General features: G+C 49.8%; 1 protein-coding gene across 1 annotated transcript; it reads right to left on the bottom strand.

Annotated features, from left to right (window-relative positions):
* Positions 1-802: 802 nt before the first annotated feature.
* DIPK2B (divergent protein kinase domain 2B) lies at positions 803-17,064 on the bottom strand. Its single transcript, XM_054812612.1, has 5 exons — positions 16,675-17,064; positions 11,546-11,810; positions 4,633-4,806; positions 2,595-2,883; positions 803-1,425 (listed from the first exon to the last, which is right to left on the bottom strand). The coding sequence occupies exons 1-5, from the start codon at positions 16,896-16,898 to the stop codon at positions 1,085-1,087; spliced, it is 1,293 nt and encodes a 430-aa protein (XP_054668587.1). The 5' UTR covers positions 16,899-17,064; the 3' UTR covers positions 803-1,084.
* Between the last annotated feature and the right edge of the window lie 2,098 nt (positions 17,065-19,162).

The following is a 19,162-nucleotide window of genomic DNA, read 5'->3' as shown; positions in this document are numbered from 1 at the left end:
TGGCCACTGCTGTGAAAAAAAGAGTCCACCGCCCCAAATGTTAGGTGCCTAAGTCTTTCCTTTGGGGACTGATTCCTTCTTTGACAGGAAAAGGGATGAGGATGGCTGTACCTGCAAAAGCTGGTCAGGATTTAGACCTCACCAGCTCTTGGGGGGTGCCCCAACACCGATGCTGGATCATTGAGTGTTCAGCAAGACTCACAGGGCTCAGATGAGAAACTAATTTCTCATCCTCTGTCTGTGTTGTTTCTCCGCCTAAGGTAATTTTCCCATTTAAATGGTTTTGTGCAAATGGTTCCTTCAGTTTTCTTTAGAGAGAAATGTGTGAAAGTATCTACTGGACAATTACATCCTAGAGTTGGGTTTTTTCTGATCTTAAAACAAGAACCTTTGCTAGTCTCCAATTACTGCCCGCCAACTTGGGAAAGACTAAAAGTAATTATATTTGGGGATTAGAGAAATGAAGTCTCAAGAGATATGGGGCCTTTCAGCTTTTTAATGCTGTTGATTGCGTCTTTCTGTTCTGTGTGCCATAAAAGTAATAAAATTTAAGTATTTTATAGAAGTGATCTGTGATGGGTGATGGCATGGAACTGATCCGGTGGTTCAGTTTATCTATGATTTTAAAATCCCCACAAGGAAAGCCTTAAATGCTTCCATCCATCCCACACTATGTATATATCATCTTGATCAGAAAGACTTTCTTGGTAATAAAGCTCCTCTATCCAGCTAGTTGTGAGTGTGCTGCCTTCAGAGGGCTTCTTTTTAACGGATAGCACGGAAAACTCTTCCAAGGCCAAAATACATGAATAAGATTTATTAATCCCTGTAGCCCCTGTCACTCATGATAATGCTAATAATCCATAAGTCTTACATCATGTCTAACATCCCATGTAACAAATGCATCTCTGGGAGACAAACAATAAATCCCATGTGCACTCTGCTCCCTGCTTCTCCACCTTGATGAGGAAGCCCCAGATTTGGCACAGCTCTTTCCAGCTACCCTGGTTCTTTCTTGCTTCCCGCGCTGGCGGGGGGCTGACACTGCCCCAGTCCTTCCCGGGCTACCCCTTCTCCGAAGCCATCAGTATTTGTCACTGTATTTGCAGTCAGGGTAGCGGTAGGCAAAACGAGAATCGCAAGACCGCAGAGGTTTCAGGAGCTCTGCCAGCGTTGCAACCGCCTCATTGACGCCCTGGTCATCGGCAAGGCCATTGGCGCAGTGCTGCAGGAAGCTGTCTATTTTCTCCTGCACGGGTTGCAGGAATTTCCCCTTCAGGAGCTTAGGCAAAAGCTCTTGACACACCATGACGAGGCTGTGCTTCTCTCTGATGGAGTTACAGGACACGAATGCAGACTGGCAGTCCACAGTCAAACAGCTAAATATATCTTTATACTCCTGCTGGCCGTCAATCAGCTGGCTCCCTATTAGAGACAATTAAACCAGTTGTTAGAAGTACTGTAACGAAATCTTGGATAATCACATATGTCTGTACCTGTGCATTAACATGGGGCTTGTTACTATCTAAAGCATACAGCTATCTTTCACCACAAAATACTCTGTGCTGTAGCTGTATATGGGCCAATTTTCTCACTCTTGAAATATGTATATTTTTCTGAATGACAGAGCTCTGCAGAACTGCCTGACAGAGGAAGTGGAAAGGAGTCTGTGGAGTCAAACTGCTGCAAAAAAAATGAGAAGAACTAGAGCACTAACCTAAAATGTAGAGTTCCTACAAAAACTACCACAAATAGACAAACCCATAATTTTTCCATGTTATCCAAAATCATTAAACTGCAACAACAGCTCATCTAGCTGGAGTCAAGTCAACAGTAATAGCTGTTGGGACAAGAAAAAGAAACCCACTGGAAAATTCTGACAGCTGCTTCTGAATATTTGAGATCTACTCAGCTGAACGTGTGAGCTGAGCAAAGGCCTTTTGAAGTTTTGAACGTTCAAAATTAAATTGTTAAATTATTGGAGAAATAGTCTTTGACTAGCTCTACTTCCAGGAGTAGACCAATGTAACCTGTGAAAAGTGAACAGTAACTCTTGATTTTATGTAAAAATGACAAAAGGGGGGTTTTGTTGTTATAATAATGACAAATATTAGTTAATGTGATATATGCACCTAAAAGGAGTCTGATTTGACCCAATACTTAAAACAAATGAAATTATGATATTTCTACTTGCAAATATTGACATTTGTGTGGCAAAACTTTTAAAAGAGGTGATTTAGGAAGATTTCAAATGAGAGCGTTCAGCACTGTGCATGCCGAATACTGCTGCCAGCCACAGAGGGGGCCAGGCAGGACGTAAGCACCCACGGTCAGTCACCAAACCACTGACTGCACAAACAAAACCCCTGTCGCCTTTCCGACTCAGAGCCAGGATGGCAGGAGCTGCTTGATGCTTTTGCTGTCAGTAAATCTCTCCGCGAACTTTTCATTATTTAATTTAGCAAGCGATGTTTGGTTGATTAAAAAAAAAAAAAATCAGCAGCAGAGCTGGGCATAGCAGGTGAAAGATTTGTTTCCCCTGTCTCGCTGAGCCCTCCTGTGACAGATGCGCAGCCATGGAGCCTGCTGAGTACCTTCCTCCTTGTCGATGATCCCCAGCATGCTGGCATCCCGGATGAACAGATGCCCATTGCTAAACACGCCAAAGGTGCCAGCGTCCACGTGGGTGAAGTAGAAGAAATAGTTGAGGTCGTTGGTGCCCATGGAGCGGAGGACGGCGAGGAGCTGGAGGGCCAGGTCGGCGGCCACCTCGGGGGCTGCGCCGTAGAAGTCACGCAGGGGCCGGGTGCTGGCACTGACCACCAGCCGCCCGCAGGAGCCCAGGTACCGCGGGAAGGGCCATCCCTCCACATCGGGGAAGATCTGACGGGGAGAGAAGGAACGGGAGGATTGCCCCTGCTCTCTGGCCGTTGCCCTCTGCCTGTGGACCCACCTCCCTCCCAGAGGACTTTCAAGTGCCCTGGCCGGCTTCAAGCAGCAATGCTGGTGTTGTCTTTTGCTTTCTAAAGCAGCTCGCCACCCTTCCTCACCCCAGCCTGCCTCAGCCATCCTGGAGTAGCTATGCTGCTTTTTTTTTTCCCCTCTTCCTTTTTTTAATTAATGAAGAAGAATCTGATATTTCAAGACTTATTCCATGAGGGGGGCTAACCGGAAAGTCCAAGATAATAATAGATTTCAAATTCATTAAAATTTCAGGCACAGAAGAGCTAATTTTAGGTGTCTTTATGGAGCCTTTGATGGGTCCCTCGTGAGCACGGTATAGCTGAAGTCACGACTTGGAGGTGAGGTGGGGCTAAAGCAGTTTTCACTAATTTGTAAGAACTGTCTGGCTGTTTTCTAAGAGACTTTGCAGTCTCACGGACAGAAGTGCTAGGTATTTGCTACAGTGGGGACACCTGGGCTGGGATCCCTGCATGACTGCAGCTCGTGCTAGCAGTGCAGTTATCGCAAGTGGAAACCAAACCACATGACTGCTGAGCCGTGCCAACACAAAGCTTTCTGCCATTTGCTTTATAACTTGTCTGTCTTCTAGCACCCCTGGCCCTGCCGAGGAGGGACTACGAATTTGTCCAGTGTCATGTTTAAGGTTGTTTCTCCCTTCTGCTGTGAAGGTATTTTGGGCACCGACGTAAAATCAAGCCATTTCTCTTCAGCATATTTTTCTCACCTCTTTAAGCTGCATTCCCGTATCTTTACAGTGCTGACAGCCACAGCCTCGTGACCCAGCGAGCCATGGCCAGGATGGCTGAATGACCCCTGGATGACTCCCGGATCAAAAGCACCATTCCCTGTCCCTGAGATCGGGCAGAGCCCGGTGCGCTGCTGAGGGCAGCAGTGGCCTGGGCAGGAGATAGATGCTGGTGCTGCCTTTCTTCTTCATGGTATCTCAAAGGGTTGCAGGGAATGACAATGAGGACTAAAGGTGGGGTGGTGGTGAGGAAAGATGAGGATACTCCCTTGGAGACACACATAAGGAAAGAGTGAAGCCACATGCCAGATGTGCCAGTAGGGGATCAGGGATGGGCGCGAGGCCTCACAGCTCTCTGCCTTCAAACTCAGATCTCAGCTGTATTTGGGATTCTACCAAACACCTCTGCAAAGCTACACTTTGCTATGCAGCTAGTTACCAGCGGCATGCAAATGGGAGAAACAGCGCTGGCACGTGGAGCCTGGGAATTAGTGCTCCCCAAGTCCATGATCAACCTCAATGCTGTGTCTTGGTCCTCCCTTGCTAAGCAGGTGGAGATTTTAAGTAATATATTAGCGATGCAAACATAGCACTGTGAAGTACTGGGGATGTGTAAAACCCTGGCTTTCACAGTGTGCTAGTGCAATAACCTGTTTGAGTTCTGATTTATTTAAGGGGCTGGGCATCCATATCTCTCCACAACTTCAGAGGCTGACGCAAGGAGCACCGCAGGATCAGCAGCCAATCTGCCTGGCTTCAACTGTCCAATCCCATAGAAGAAATTCACTTTATGAAGGCTAGGGAGCTTGCCAAAGGCCAGGGCTGGGACTCCTCTGCAGCTAGGGGTGGGCAAGTCACATGCAAGGGTTTGCTCAGAAGGGGCTGCAGGGTGGCATTTCAAGCCAGGGTGAGGTGGTACGTACCTGTAACAAGATGGGGTGTGAATTCACTGACAGCGTGTACAGGAGGCGCAGTTTGTCCCGGTCGGTGAGGTGGTCCATGTAGATGCTGCCAGCGTCTGGCACCTCAGCGTAGCGCCGCACTATCCTGTCCAGGAGACGCTGGGATGGGCAGCGCAGCATTGGGCTAGATAGGCCCTGGCGAGAGGGGAAAACACAACAAAAAGATGTTTATTTTCCAGCCTGAGAGTAGCCATGTGCTTGGCCCATGCCGGGGTACGGGCACCTCTGTGCTCTGCCCACCTGCAGCACAGCTGCTGATGAGTACGGACACACGAGGGTATCTCTACAGCAATCCCTTCCTAGGAAAAAACCCCCACGCCATCCAAAAATGCCTGTTCGCAGCTCAGGTTTCCAAAATGGCACCCAGTCTTCGCAGCACAGCCACGGAGGCTGCAAACCTCATTTCCCCCCCGACTGCACAGCATGGTGTTACTCCGTGCTGGTGGGCCTCTTCCCTCTGCCCAGAGTTTCCAGCCTTGGCAGCCTGGCTCGCTGGTGGAGGCCTCCTTGTCGTTAAGCCAGTGAGTCACTTCCCTCGTTAAATAATGTCTTCGGATTGCTTTGCTATTTGCTTAGCCTGTGAGCAGCTTTCTTGGAAATACTATTTGCTAAGGTCAGTAAACATGCTTTAAAAGTGTAAATAAACACTGTATGTAGGTACAAGCACAGGATATGTTCTCTCTCTAATAAACTTGTGCATTAACTATCAAAACCAAATATGAATAGCCTGTGCATATTTTTTATAAATACCAGTGACAAATAGAGAACTGTTGGGCTAATGGATTTGGAGGTTTGGCTTGTAAAATTGCAATAAACAATCTATGGCTGGGATAAATGGCATAGAAATTTATACCTTCATAGTCAAAAAAAAAAAGACCTTTGTTTTGAAGTCAGTCTTCCTTAACAGCCAAGGAGAACGGACGTATGGGGAGGTGCCCATAGCAGCACGGAAACACTGCCCTGACGTGCCTCTACTGGGGAATGGAATAAGGTTTTGCTAATTCTTTTTCTTCCAAATAATACAAGTAGCCAAATTCACTCTTTCAGATATTCCTTCTAATTTGATGGCTGGGAGACATGCTTCAGAAGAAAGGGCACTGGAGCTCACATTGCTCCCTGCCATTCTTCACGCTGAGAGCAAAGATTTGACTCGGGATCTCCTCAAGTCATTTGGTAACTCTGAGGTAGGTCTCCCTCAGCCCTTCCTGCACGAGCTGTTCATTTGGCATAAAACACTTAATTACCCAGCCACGACAAAGAAATGAAGAAACAGGGAAAGGAGGAGTGTGCCACTCTCCTTGTTGGAGGTGGAAAGGGGGACTGGACCTCCCACATCCCTGCTGGCCTCAGTGAGGTCCCAACCACTCCATCCTTGGCTATTGGCAGCATGAAACAAGCCCTGAATGCCAACAGCTGGTCAAAACTACATGAAAAACTCAACCACAACTGGAGCGTTGTTCCACAAGAACTGAAGAACCATTATTTTCTCCAAAAGAATGAAACATTTGTCAAAAAGAATTCTCCCCAGTGCTAGTTACAAATCTTCATACACTCCTCTCTTCTGGTGTAGTCTTATCAAGGAAATATTTTTCAACTAATTATCTAAAAGCATAAAAGGAGGGAGGGGGAAGGGATGGTTATGTTTTTCTGTCTCACAGCACTTGCAGGCATGTTATAGCTGACTCTGTCACTTTCCCTTTGGAGGAGAAGTGAGAAAAACTGAGCAGAACAGAGCCGTGTTAAAGAAGAGATAAACGGTGGAGAAAGTCTCTTACAGCTCGGCGTGTATGCAAATATTTGCAGCCAAAGTTAGAAAGCCTTGCTGCCTCCAGGAGTTTGCAATGCAAAAGCTGAGACCCTTAAGAGTACACAGTAGGAACAGAAATCACGGTGGCAGAGAATGCATGAAAGTTGTAATTAGGAATTTTTCCAAGGTCAGAGCTCATCCTGTTAACACAGACATGGACATGTGCTGCACATGGTGCTCACGGCTGCTCATTTCCCGAGGAACCGTTTCAGGCATACCAGCGGTGATGCGGGAGCAGAGGAGCAGGGCTGGGTTCTGCCACATATATGTCAACTATCAGTGCAGCTTCCTATGATTCAATGAAGCCCCGATCCACCAAAGCTGGACAGCGGGGCCAGAGCTATTCAAATGTATAATGTTCAGCATCTGCTCAAGTGTTTTGGCACAGTGGGGCCTCCCCTTGCAGCTGAAGGATGGAAACATCCCTACAGCAGAAAAGGAGCTGAAGTTGTAAAACTATCAGACAAAAAAATGTCGACAGAAGAAAAATCTGAAGAACACATACTTGAAACACTGGAGATGATACTGATTTATCTGAGAGTGTCTTAAGTCACAGAATCATAGAATCATACAATGGTTTGGGTTGGAAGGGACCTTAAAGATCATCTAGTTCCAACCCCCCTGCTGTGGGCAGGGACACCCTCCACTAGACCACGTTGCCCAAAGCCTCATCCCTTGCGGCGTGACTTGACAGGCAGCCTGATGTCTTGTTTGTGATTGATATGTAAAGCTTCTTATTTACTTTGATTAATTTCCCACATTTTTATTCCTGATAATGAGTAATTCCTGCAATGGCTACCTACACTCAACTGTGATTTTTTTCCCCTACTGCCCAGTATGTGATGTGTTTTAAATACCCATCTATGCATACATATGTGTATCTAGTGCAGACACACCCAGATTTCACTCTGACATAAAGACGACCTCTGGAAGACAGCTTTTCCTCATTCTGCTTTCTCTTCAGCCAGCCTGAGGAAGGATGGCACAGCTCAGGAGCACTGCTGCCTCCTGCCCCACTCACTGCCTCCTGGGTGCAGCTTCACCACACAACCAAGTTTGGGGTGGGATCCAGGAGGAAACATTCGGATATAGGTGTCCAAGTACCTGCAGCTCCTGGCTGTTTGAATCCAAGGGTTTTGTTCACTCCCAAAAGAGAGATACTGAGGACATCCTGTGAAGCTACGGAGCTCGTCCCCACCGCAGGCCCCGCTGCCATCGTCCTCCTCCAGCGGGGGATGGGGTGCGGTTGGTGCCAGCAGGTTTACCGACGCACGTCTCTGATGGTGAGGTGCAGGGTCAAAGAGGCGGCAGGTCTGGGAGGTGGCTCTGGGGGCCGCGTAACGCCCATCCTTCCCTAGCACGGACCAGCTGCCGGATCAGCGAGCTGCTGCCTGTGCGCTGTGAGCAAAGTGATGCGTACTGGACACATAACCATGGCATTGGTCAATAGTTTGAAACAGTACATTCTAGAGAGGGGCTGAAAATGGCTGGCTTTCACCTCGGTACTGCTTTCATTGGTCTACCTTCAGCATTTCCCTGGCTGTGCTTTGTAGGCAGAGCTGTAAATTTGCCCTGCGGGCGATTTGTGCTGAAACTAACCCACTTTTTTTTGTTGTTCCTCCCCTCAAACAGAAAAAGCACGCAGCATGGTTCGAGGTGATGAGCTCCTGGGCAAAGCAGCGGGTGGCTGGGGCTACTGTGCAGGCTGAGCCCCAGCTAAATCCTGCTCATTTCCCAGGTGGGCTGGATTTTAACACTGAAGACTTTGCTGTGTCCAATAAAGATTTTCATTGTGGCGGGTGAAATAATCACTGTGGCAGGCAGCTCGGCTGATAGTTGGGTCAGGCAGGGCAGGCAGTGTAAAGCGAAAAAACATTACTTCATGGTCTGTCATTTTGATTCAAGCACGCTACGGTTTGTCGTAATTCTCTGCTTTATAAGACAAAAATTACCTGAGTCCATTAGCTTTTCTTGGCACTGCTATATAGGCAAAACTGTTGGGGGGGGAAGTACAGACACCCCTGGGTGACTGTGTATTTGTGAAACAGGGAGGGCACCGTGTTGAGCATCAATGGTGGTGTGCTGTGCTATTAACACCTCGGAAAAGATGAGGGGAAATGAAGGCCAGAAGAGCAGTGCTGCAGGTGAGTATTTGCAGTGACGTATGGTACCCCCAAGACACCCCCCTCTGATGGCTCGTGCCGGGTTACCAACATGGTCTGCGCAGCAAACACCGCAGAGGGGCAGCAGTGCTGGGCTGGGGTGCAGGCAGAGGTGCTCCTCCAGCTTTTGATTGGCTCTGAGGAGGGCAGGTGGGGTGGGCAGAAAGGAAGGGGATCCCTGGCTCTGCGGGGCTGGATGGCTTGGGCAGTCACCCCGTAACCTGTGGTGGCCCACACGAGAGGGCTGGGGGGAGGTCTCACCTACAAACTCACACACACTGTATGACTGAAATGTTGTTGGCACAGGTGGTTTTTCAATTCAGACCACTGTGAGACCAGCAGCCATTCTGTAGAGGACAACCCTGATCTTAAATAGTGATTGCTGCCAAAATTTGGAGGTGGGGTGGGTAGAACCCAGGGCCTCTGAATTGCTATGCTCCTCTGTGTATTCAAGCCTATATGCTGTTAGAAGGGATTTATATCCTGGTTTCGGTTTCCCTGCTTGATTTACAGAACCAAAGAACCATGAAAACATGAGCGACGCAAAACTGAGGCTAAAAGTCTGGGACTCCCTGCAGCCTCCTGTGCCCTCTCTTCATCTGAAAAACTGCAGGGGCTGCTGAAGTGTCCCAGGGAGTTTGTCCCTGGCCATGTCCCCCAGGCTGGCCCCTGGAACTCGCTTCAGAGGCGCCCTGGAGCCGGGATCAGATCAGCTTCCCGCTGCTGCATGGGGAAATTCAAGCGCCTGGGAGAAACTGGATAGGTGCAAGGCCAGGGTGCCCCAGCCAGAGTCTCCACATGGTGCTGCGTGTGCATGTGTGCACAGGCATGTGTGCGTGCATCTGTGTATGCATGTGTGCATGCATATATGTACACATGCAACCCAGCCAGCTCAGCCAGGGGTTCAGTTTCAGAGAGGATGGGGTAGGGAAAGCTGCAGAGCACATCAAGAGCCTTTTAAGGAGAAGGATTTGGGCTCAGCTAATGATTTAACTTTGCAGCAGGTCTGAGAAACCACAGAGCTACATTTCCCTCGTTATTTTTTTCACCCAGTTCAGCAAATGGAAGTTTTAAGCTCTTGACTCCTTCCTTTTCACATAGCACTGCTGTGGGGGGAGCACAGTTTTACATGAACCCCTTGGACACTGCTGTGAGGCAGGAGGGCACCTGGCACCCCAGTTTGCCCTCTCACAGCCCAGGGGAACCCCTGCAGTACTGCCTTGGAGGACAGCGGTGGCCAGCAGGTGCCTGTGAAGCTGCTGCCTGACACTCTGGGAGGAGATGTCCCTGGCCCACGGCCCACTAGCTCAGACAAAGGATGCTCTGAGTGGAAGTGTGCAAATATGCCCCCTCTCCCGAGGTTACTAGACAAAGTACAACATAGCTTTGCTCCAAAAAGTATTTCCCTGTCCAGCATGTGTCATCCTGCACCTCAACCCTGGGACAGTGCTGGCTTCAGCACAACCTGCTGTGTGGGACTCGGTGATTTGGGTGAGTCTTTCTCTGTGTAGCTCAGGCACTAGCCCTGGTGGTGGTGCTGCTGCTGCTGCAGCATGGGGTCTCCCACTCTCCCTCCTCAGGTGTGTGGCTCCATGGGGTAACAGAAGCAGAAAAACTAAAGCAGCATAGCTTTAGCACTCAGCAAAGCTGAGCAGATGCGGCAGTGTGCAGGCAGGATGAAGCAGTTGCCTTTAGAGAAAAAAGAAAAAAGGAAGTCCCCTTTTCACAGCCACTTCTCTCTTGGAAGGGGAGAGAAGTACTGGAATAATCCTTCTTTGCCTCTCAGGGCCTTGTTTAGAGTGTATCCAGCCTCTACCCTGGCCCCTGCCCCTTGCCAGTGGATATTGCAATGCTTTACTGTTGTTTGGATGGAGTAGAGGAGATGCATGTACATTTGAGGAGGGGACTTCAGCTCTCAGATGCAGGCTGGCAGCTGCAAAACACGCCGGTGTGCCCAGTGGCTGTCCCTGTCTGCCCATGGCATCCCTCAGCATGGGCAGCACTCAGACACCAACTCTCCTCTGGAGCCTGCCTGCTCTGCCCCTCTGGCCCTGCCTGCGTGTCCGCCCCCCTGTGCCATGGATGTCAGTCTGCCTGGCGGTAGTAACCCCCTCCCCGGCATGCCTGTCCTGGCTTCACCTGTGACACCCCAGGACTGTGACAGAAAGGGCAACGTGCTTCCTCGTGCCTGAGATCATTTGCTATAGACAGCAGTCGGATGAGGAATCGAGGCTCTGGCTCCAACTGCCTGTGCTGCTCGCACTGCCAGCCACAAGCAGAGGAATCCGAGCTGCCCCGATCCCCAAGCTGGAGCAAAATCACTTTCAAGGCACAGGCTGCCCTTTTAGTACAACTTGGGGGGGGGGGGGGGGAGAAAAAAAGGCACTGAGATGCAATGGTGGGAAACTGGAAAAAACCTGGCAGAAATATCCCCACCTGAGCTGTCACCATGTTTGTGTGCATTGCCCCATGGTTTCTCTGTGCCAGAAGCCAGCAGGCACTCTTTACATAGGTCTTCAGCCTTGGCCTGCACAGGGAGGTGGGAGCCAGTGCCCACCTTCCCTGGCCCAAGCCCCAGCCCCAGCCCGGCTGTGCCGCAGCATTACCTATGGCTGGAGGAGGGTTGGCCCCAGGTCTTGGGTGCTCTTCTACCTGTTGGGGCTTCATTTTGCCTCTCCCTCATGGCAAATGGGCTCAGACAGAGCTGCCCCCTCTCCACTAGCCGGGGCAGGAGGGACAGGGCTGGCCATTGCCCAAACTCACCCTCTACCTGGCAAGTCGCAGCCATGTCACCTTCAGACCCTTTTTTCCCGCCCAAAACCACATCACCCCCCCGGAGCTCCCTCTCCCTGCACCGTCCGTCCCCCCCCATGGTGTGGGGCATGGGGAGTGTCAGGGCACGGACCTGGACGAGGTCGGGGGTGAGGCGCTTGGCCCGCAGCCACTTCTGGAAGCGGTGCGTGCGGCGCAGGGCGTGCTCCAGGCTGCAGGTCTTCGTCTTCAGCAGGGAGGTGCAGATGCGCTTGTCGGCCCGGTCGTGCTGGTACTTGGTGGTCAGCCGGGTGATGTCAACCAGCCGCCAGCTCTTGGCATCGTCGGTGTAGTTGCCCGAGTAGCTGAGCAGGTAGCTGGGGGGCAGCTTTAAATGAGAAGAAAGCCAGGTGTCAAACCTGCCAAACCAAAACGAGAGCCCCACGGAGAGCGGGTTAACAAGCCACACAGACACCCACACAGCGCCAGCGCCGCCACAGTTGCTCCGCTGCACGCCAGCCCCAGGGGCTTTCTGCCATCACGCGGCAAAGGCCGAGCAGCCATGGGCTGGCAGCCCTGAGCGCCGGGGTGAGGCAAGCCGGCCAAAGCTGTCAGCCGAGGAAACATGCTTTAGAAAAAAAGGCTGTCTCCGCTTCCTGCTTAAACCATCCCTTGTCATGAACAGTGCCATGGGGTGGGGGGGGGGAACGCCCAGACGGGGTCTTGTGGGCCGTGTAGGGAGAGGAAGAGAAGGGAGAGGGCTGCAGGGTCTTGGTTCACAGGGAATCCCTGGAGTTTTTAAATTTCCTTAATCCTGGAGAAAGGGGCCCGAAAAGGAGTACTTGGCACTTTAAGGGACCCTGCAGAACAAAACCTCCTGACAATAAATGTATTTGGGAATACCAAAATGACCTTTTGTTTTGAGGTGGTGGCCTTGCTACTGGGGTCGATGGATGCCCCCCAATGTCACTGGCTGTATTTCAGCAGCCGGGATGAGTGACCTCCCCAGGCAGTGGCAGAATTTGGGGTGCGATGGGGGGGTGGGGGATGCGTGCCCTGGGTGTGTGGCACCACTGTAGCCATGGAGATCTTGCACTAATTTGCTCCCCCTACACAGGCACAGGAGGGGAGCATATGGGCTGGGTAATTAGGCTGTGACGATTTTTTTTTGTTTCAGCAGCCCCCTCAGCCCTGCCCACACACGCATTGCACATGCAGGAGCTGAGGAGCACGGCGCCTGTTTTGTAAGTATGTCTCTAGCCTGCTCTTGGAAAGCAGCTGAACTCTGACCTTTGGTTTGGCCAACATCATGCATTCCCTGCCTCGAAAACCTCCTGCCCTAACTAACCTCCTTGCCTCAGTGTGTAAGAAAGCATGTCCTAATTTAATCTCACCATAAATTAATGCTGATAGCTCAGAATTCAAATAGGAGAGGCAAGAGGTTCCCTGCAGGATCAGCAAGTGGAGTTAGATGAAAAGATACTAAACCCGAAAGCTGAAGCTGATCTTTCCTTTTGACTTCCAGCACAGAGAAATTTGGGGGGGATTAATTTCCTCTGATTTCAGGCAAATAACTGACTTGGCGATGCTAGCCACCCTCCGTGATCAGAGACCGACCGTCATCCTCCACACAACCCCTGTTGAAGGCAGCGCCTCGCTTCCTCACCATGCAGCCTGTGCAGCTCAGCTCCAGGTCAAGCATGGGTGCTCAGGGAAGGGAAAGCCTGTCTCCCCAAAATGCTGGTCCTTACCCTGCTTTGGCTTTTGGCTCTAGCCACATGCCTCTTTCAAAAGATTTGCCGCAGAGATGCAGGTTGGCCAGAAGTGGAGGAGCCTGGCCCCTTGCGTGAGCAGGTTCAGACATTTCAGTCATTTGGGCGTTTTGCCCAATATGAACTTGAAGCTTCCCTGTGATTAGGGCATCTGACATGTAAATAAACGCTTTGTTTATTTTTTGGTGGTTTTCTTTTGTTTGTTTGGTTGGTTTTGAGCTAGGACTAGAGAGCAGAGAATAGTTGCTATGCCTCACTGTGATTTGTTGTGCATCACGACCCCTCCCAGTGCCTCATCTGCAAAGCAGGCCCAGTGTGCCAGGCACGTACAGGGAAGAGGTGGCTATGGGCTGGGTTTCTCATTCTTTCTTTCTTTTTTTTTTAAGTTAAGCACAAATGTGCCTTGTGATTTGGCTCAAGCATATGTGTTCAGGGGAGCTCACGTCAGGCACATATCAGGAAAGCGCCGCCTCCCGCATGCAAGCAGTGCGTGGATGTGTGAAATCCACGGCTGAGCGTTAATTTGAACATGGATGGAGCAATTTCCTCCACAGAGCTCCCAGGGGAGAGCCACGCGGGCCTGGGAACCCAGCATGGGCTGCAGCAATTCTGTATTTGGCATCATTTCTGGGCAGCACAGCACTGGCCTGGCACACTTGCTAGATACTTTCAAGATTCATCATCAAGTTGTGCTGTAACAATAATTCACTCTCGTATGAAGCTTTTTAGCTAAGGGCCTGAATGTGCTTTAATTAAGACTTTCAGTAAGATCTGTGTGAATCGTTGAGTCACAGATTACAGATTTTAGATCAACCCAGAACTTAACATCGAAGAAAATCAAACTCCTTTTCTTTTTTCCTGGATGAAATGAAGTATTCTGTTTCAGCCAAAATAATTTCGCTTGCATTTGGAGTTTTATATTTTTTCAGAAGATGAAAATTAAGTAAGTTAAGCCTTAAAACCAAAAATAATGAAATGCCATATAAAACCCCATCAAATTGAAGTATTCCAGCTTTTTCAGACTTCCTTCCCATTAGTTTTGGCCAAAGCTCATCACCAGTGTTGGCACAAGTCTGCAAATAGTTTTGGTCAGCTCAGTTTCACAGTGTTTTGAAAATCTATTATTTTATGAAAACTTTTGCTGCCCTCTGCTCTCAGGACGGTTGGTAGGCAGCGTTTGGTATTCTCATTTACAGATGGATAAAGTTGGGCAAAGATAAGGGAAGTAAAGAACATTAGAGCACAAGATGAGTCACCAGCCGTTCTGGGAACAAAACCCACATCTTCTTATTCGTTATTTGAGTGTGAATGCATGTCACAGCTCCCGGAAATGATGAAGAATTAATGAAGCATGTTCTAATGAGGATTAACACAGAGAAGCGCCAAGTGCCATCCACCTCTGTGAACATGTGAAAAGGTACATGGGGGTGGATCGAAGAGCATAAGTGCCACTGAAATTTCCTCCTTTTAACCTTCCACTTGCCAAAAAATTCTGGGTGTTCAAGAAATCAAGTGGGAGAACAAGTTTAACCCCTGCAAAAAAAAAAAAAAAAGCCTGAAGCTGACTGACTGCTCAGGAGAACATTTTTAAAAGTTACCCTTCCCAAAGCACTCAGAGCAGAACTGCATGTTATCACTTTGTGCACTGCACTGCTTGTGGGAAGCTGACTGTGGGCTCACAGGAGAGAAAAAAAAGCTCTCTGGTTTAGGAAGCCCCTCTTCCTTCCTTGAGGCAGAAGCTTCGTGCTTCCACATGTTTGTGGCTCTGCGCTCCTGGACCCCACTCAGACCCTCTGTGCACCCGCACCCCTTTCCCGCTGTTCCCCAGAGGAAAGCCAGCGTGGGGGCCTCCTGCTTTTACTCATGTAGCACCTCTCTCCCGTGCCCCAGTGCAGCATGCAGCTGGCCACCGGCCAGCCAGAGGCAGTTGCTCGCTGCAGAGGGCTACTGCTATTTTCGGCAGGGATGAAGGAAGCTGCACATCCCCAATCTCCCCAGTAGCTAAGCGGGAATAACCGAAAGGGTGCACCTGCGACAAATTGCACACGCAGAAGCTGCTTTGTACCTGGTGGCAGGTCCCTAAAAACCCTGCAAAGGGGCTGCAGCAGGTTGGGGCACGGGGCAGAAGCCAGCTCCCATGCTGCCCTGCTGCAGAGAATAAAATGTAGGGCAGCCTGTACCCCGAACGCACCCCCAGCCCCTGCAGATCCACAACAGCCTCTGTCAGCCAGCTGAACATGCTAATTGCAAATCCATCCTGCTTTTTGGGACAGGAGCCCGGGATGGGCTGGGAGAAACCCAGCACTGCTGGCCTGGCCCTTCTCAGTGCCGCTGCACCTTACTTACTGCATGCCCTGCCGTCACCCTCGGCACAAGCCGGGGGAGACAGAAAGCCAAGCGAGCTGGGATCCCTGGTGCACCACAGTGAGGGGTGCTCTGGCATAGCACAGCCACAAGCTGCCTTCTTCCAACGGCAGCAAGGGAAGGATGGATGTTCGGTATTACAAGTCCATCCCAGACAAACCGTTATGGTTTTACTATGCTACATTTTATAGGATAGTTTAAGATAAAAATGGTGATTTGTCCAATATTGTACTACTTACATTATAGCATTAAAAATACAATTTTACTATAATAATTTCTTCTCCCCCAGGCTTTTATATCTATAAAAGAAAGTGCATATGGCTCTATAAATCATATCAGACCCAATAAACCCTTCTTCTGCCAAGCACTGCCTTTAACTTTCTCCTCAAATACACTGGCAACATTTTCCCTGCTGTCGTCAGATACACTCTGCTTTTAAGCCTAAAACTGATTGGATCGGTCCGACGGCCGCTTGAGCAGCATATGTCTCATTGACTTTGAGGCAGGTGCAATTTCTGCCTTCAAGTTCTCGCAGAAACCTCCCAAAGCGTACCAATAACTTAGCCCTGTCTATTTTCGAGCGCGCAGGTAACCTGATGTGCAAAAGCCCTTGTGCCTCAGGCAGGTTTAGATCCCTTTTGATCTTAGTTAATACGCATGTGAAATTCTGCACATTTGTGTTGTTGCACCTGGTACAAAATTATATAGCATATTTATATGTTTGTAGTTAACGTAGTCGCTTGGGAGCGTACAAAGCTAAACCCCCTTTGCCTTTACTCAGTTGCTGATAATAAAATACTTCCAGCACATCTAAACAAACTCGTTTCTTCCTTCCCTCTTCCCTTCCCCCATCACTGTCTTGAATTGTTTCGGAGCCACTCTCTATGCCGAAAGTTGTGCATTTTACTCTTGCTTTCAAATTATAATTCAGGGCTGAAGTCTGATAATGTTTGTGTGGCTTTAAAAGAAAAGAGACAAAGCAGCAGCTTATAGACATTAATTAAATAAATTACTAGGCGCTGTAATGGGTACCCGGTGCTAAGTTACTCTCTGCATTGTCTCTCATTAAACTATTTGGAAATACTAACAGGCAACTTTCAAGTTACTATGCAGAATGCTTTAAAAAGTACTGTGCTGAGTTTCTGACCTTATTTCTTCTTTAAAGAATTTCTTGCAAATGGATGTCCCAATGCAGGCGTTGCATTTATCAAGTCCCAGGAAAGTCCGGCCAAAACTGTAGCTGGGTTTGACGTGGGGCGCAGTCGGAGAAGCTCCTGCTGCTGTGGAAGGGTTACAGCTCAGAGCCAAAACCAGGAGCAGCATCAAAGAATCTGCAACTCTGGAGCAAAGGCAACATATCCAGCGCCCCATCTACAGTAGGGAAGAGCTCTGCCTTTTGCCAGTTACCCCTCTCTGCTTTCAGTCTCTTTTTGATGACCTCAGCCTGCAGCGGTGAGCCCTGAAACACAGCAAGACACTCTGGGTGCAGGAGACCTTGCCGCAGTCCCCATCCTGCCAGCTGGTCACTGGCTCTATCAGCCTGAAATTTGGGTGGGAAAGATATGATGTAGGGTGGGGAGAAGGAAATACATGGAGGATGCAGATAACTTGGGTTGCCATGGTTACCTTTCCTTTACTTGGTGCAGCTGCTTGGCCCCTGCTGACCCTCCCATCGGCCGACTTGGAAAACAACACGAAGAAGTGCTCATCTGCACTTTGTGCAGACAAATGAAGGATATCCTGTCGCTGGAGCAAAGTGCGGGACACTTAGTAAAAACCGATTTGGAAGGAATAATAGTGTGGCAGAAACACACATTTTACCAGCAGCGAGACCCTTAGCGTTGCTTTATTCCTGGATTTGTGATGGGCCATTGCTTGACTTCTCGGCTGCTTTCTTGGCTCAGTTTCCCCTTCTCAGAGAAGCACTGAAAAGACTGTCAGGTGGAATCATCGCCGTTTTGTTTCTTGAAAATAGCGTGGTTTAAAAGCAATTGCACTGCAGCATTTCATGCCGTGGAAAGCAGGATAGCCTGAAGCTTTCCGAAACACCCGGCTGACGTAACAGCTCGGCATCTAAGCTGCTCTTAAAAAATGGGGCTTTTCAGCAAGACTTGCATGCTTTTGAATAACTTTTCTTGAAGGTCCTGGCACTGGAAAGAACCTGGAGAAAGGGACAGGGACTAACGTAGGAGCTTGCCAGGAGTTTTGAATCTGCAGAGAAACTACTGCGATCACACCCAAAAGCTGTTCGCATTAGGCCAAAGACTTGAAAGTTACGGAAACTGCCGGCCACCCATCCTGGCCTGGATTCTGGGCGCAGGACTACGCCTCTCCCGGGCCCGGAGCAGCTGGGGCGCAGGCATGGGCCCTGGCAGGCTGCTGCAGGCAGCTCCAGGCTGGGAGAGCAGGCCTTGGAGGGACGTCCCTTGCTGTACCCCGGCCCCAGACAGTGCAGCACGCAGTGTGCTGCTGCGGTGGCACCAGGCTTTGCTCCTCTCCCGTCCCAGCTGTCATGTTTTGATTGATGTGGGAGGGTCTCCTGGCTGTATCTCACCACGGGAGCAGTAAGGAGCAGACTGAAGCTTTGGAGACTTCTCGTCCCCCCAGCTGGACCACTCACACCATGTGGGCAAGCCATTTCTTAGCACGTTTTTTAAAGGAAAGACAGGTGCACTGTAGCCATCCGTCATTATCTCCTCCAGCATTTAACCACAGCCTGATGGGACTGAGGGATGCGTGAGCTGCAGGGGTGCACGCTGGGCTCTGCGATCGCCCCTCGCTTTCCAAAGGGGCTGCCAGAGGAGGGCCATCCTGACAGCACAAGGCAGCTCTTTCAAGCACAGATGCTCATTAGTTGTGGCACTTGGGAGATCTGAGCTCTCTCATTGACTCCGTACCCCTGTGGGAGGTTGCTTCACCTCCCGATGCATCCCTACGCACAAAACGGAGATAGTGACATTTCAGGTTTGTCTACAGGGCAGAGCGCAGACAGACAAGGATAACGAGCCCTGCTAGAGGGAGGGGGGATGTAATGAACCCTGCCAGTGCTGCAAAGGAAAGGGGCTGTGGTGGTACACCAGCAAGTCCATTCAGTGGACAGCTCTGCATTGCGCCATGTTCACATTTGGCCTTATACTGCAGTATAAAGCTCTTTGAAATACTCTGGTGGAAAGAGCCATACCAGAGCTAAACACCAGTGTGAACCGCTTCCTGCATCCAGAAGTTTATCCCTGGCATTTCCTATTGCTGGGACATTTCTCCTTTTCCCTCTGCAGAAATCAGCCCTTCCCACTGTTTCCTGCCAGCAGCTCTGCATCGCTGGCCCTGTTCACATTGCTCCCTGCCCAGCTATTCCCCGGATGGTACCAAAACTGAATGCCAGCAATCTGTCTTTATCTTCATTATGTAATATGTAATATATATGTCATTCAGTTTCTTTAATATTTTAATTCCCTGCCTTCAGTCTTCAGTTTTCCATTTTAAGAGCAGAGACTGGGGGTCCTGGCTGCCTCAGCCTGCACTGCCCCACCGCGACCCATGGAAAGGGGAGGGCTTCAGCCTCTGGGGCTGGGAACCGGGCCTTTCCCTCAGCAAACCCCCTGCTCCAGCACAAAAAAACCATCACATGGATAGCG

Source organism: Grus americana, chromosome 1, assembly GCF_028858705.1.
Source record: "Grus americana isolate bGruAme1 chromosome 1, bGruAme1.mat, whole genome shotgun sequence".
Classification (NCBI taxonomy): Eukaryota; Metazoa; Chordata; class Aves; order Gruiformes; family Gruidae; genus Grus; species Grus americana.
The sequence above is the reverse complement of the archived record's forward strand: the minus strand, read 5'-3'. Positions and strand labels throughout refer to the sequence as shown.

Excerpts from the sequence above, each read along its gene's own strand:
- DIPK2B (XM_054812612.1), bottom strand. The coding sequence starts at position 16,898 with ATGGGGCGCTGGATATGTTGCCTTTGCTCCAGAGTTGCAGATTCTTTG. Across the intron at positions 4,807-11,545 it reads TCACCCCCGACCTCGTCCAG|GGCCTATCTAGCCCAATGCT; the intron begins GTCCGTGCCCTG and ends CCCTCTCGCCAG. Across the intron at positions 2,884-4,632 it reads CACACCCCATCTTGTTACAG|ATCTTCCCCGATGTGGAGGG; the intron begins GTACGTACCACC and ends TCTCCCCGTCAG.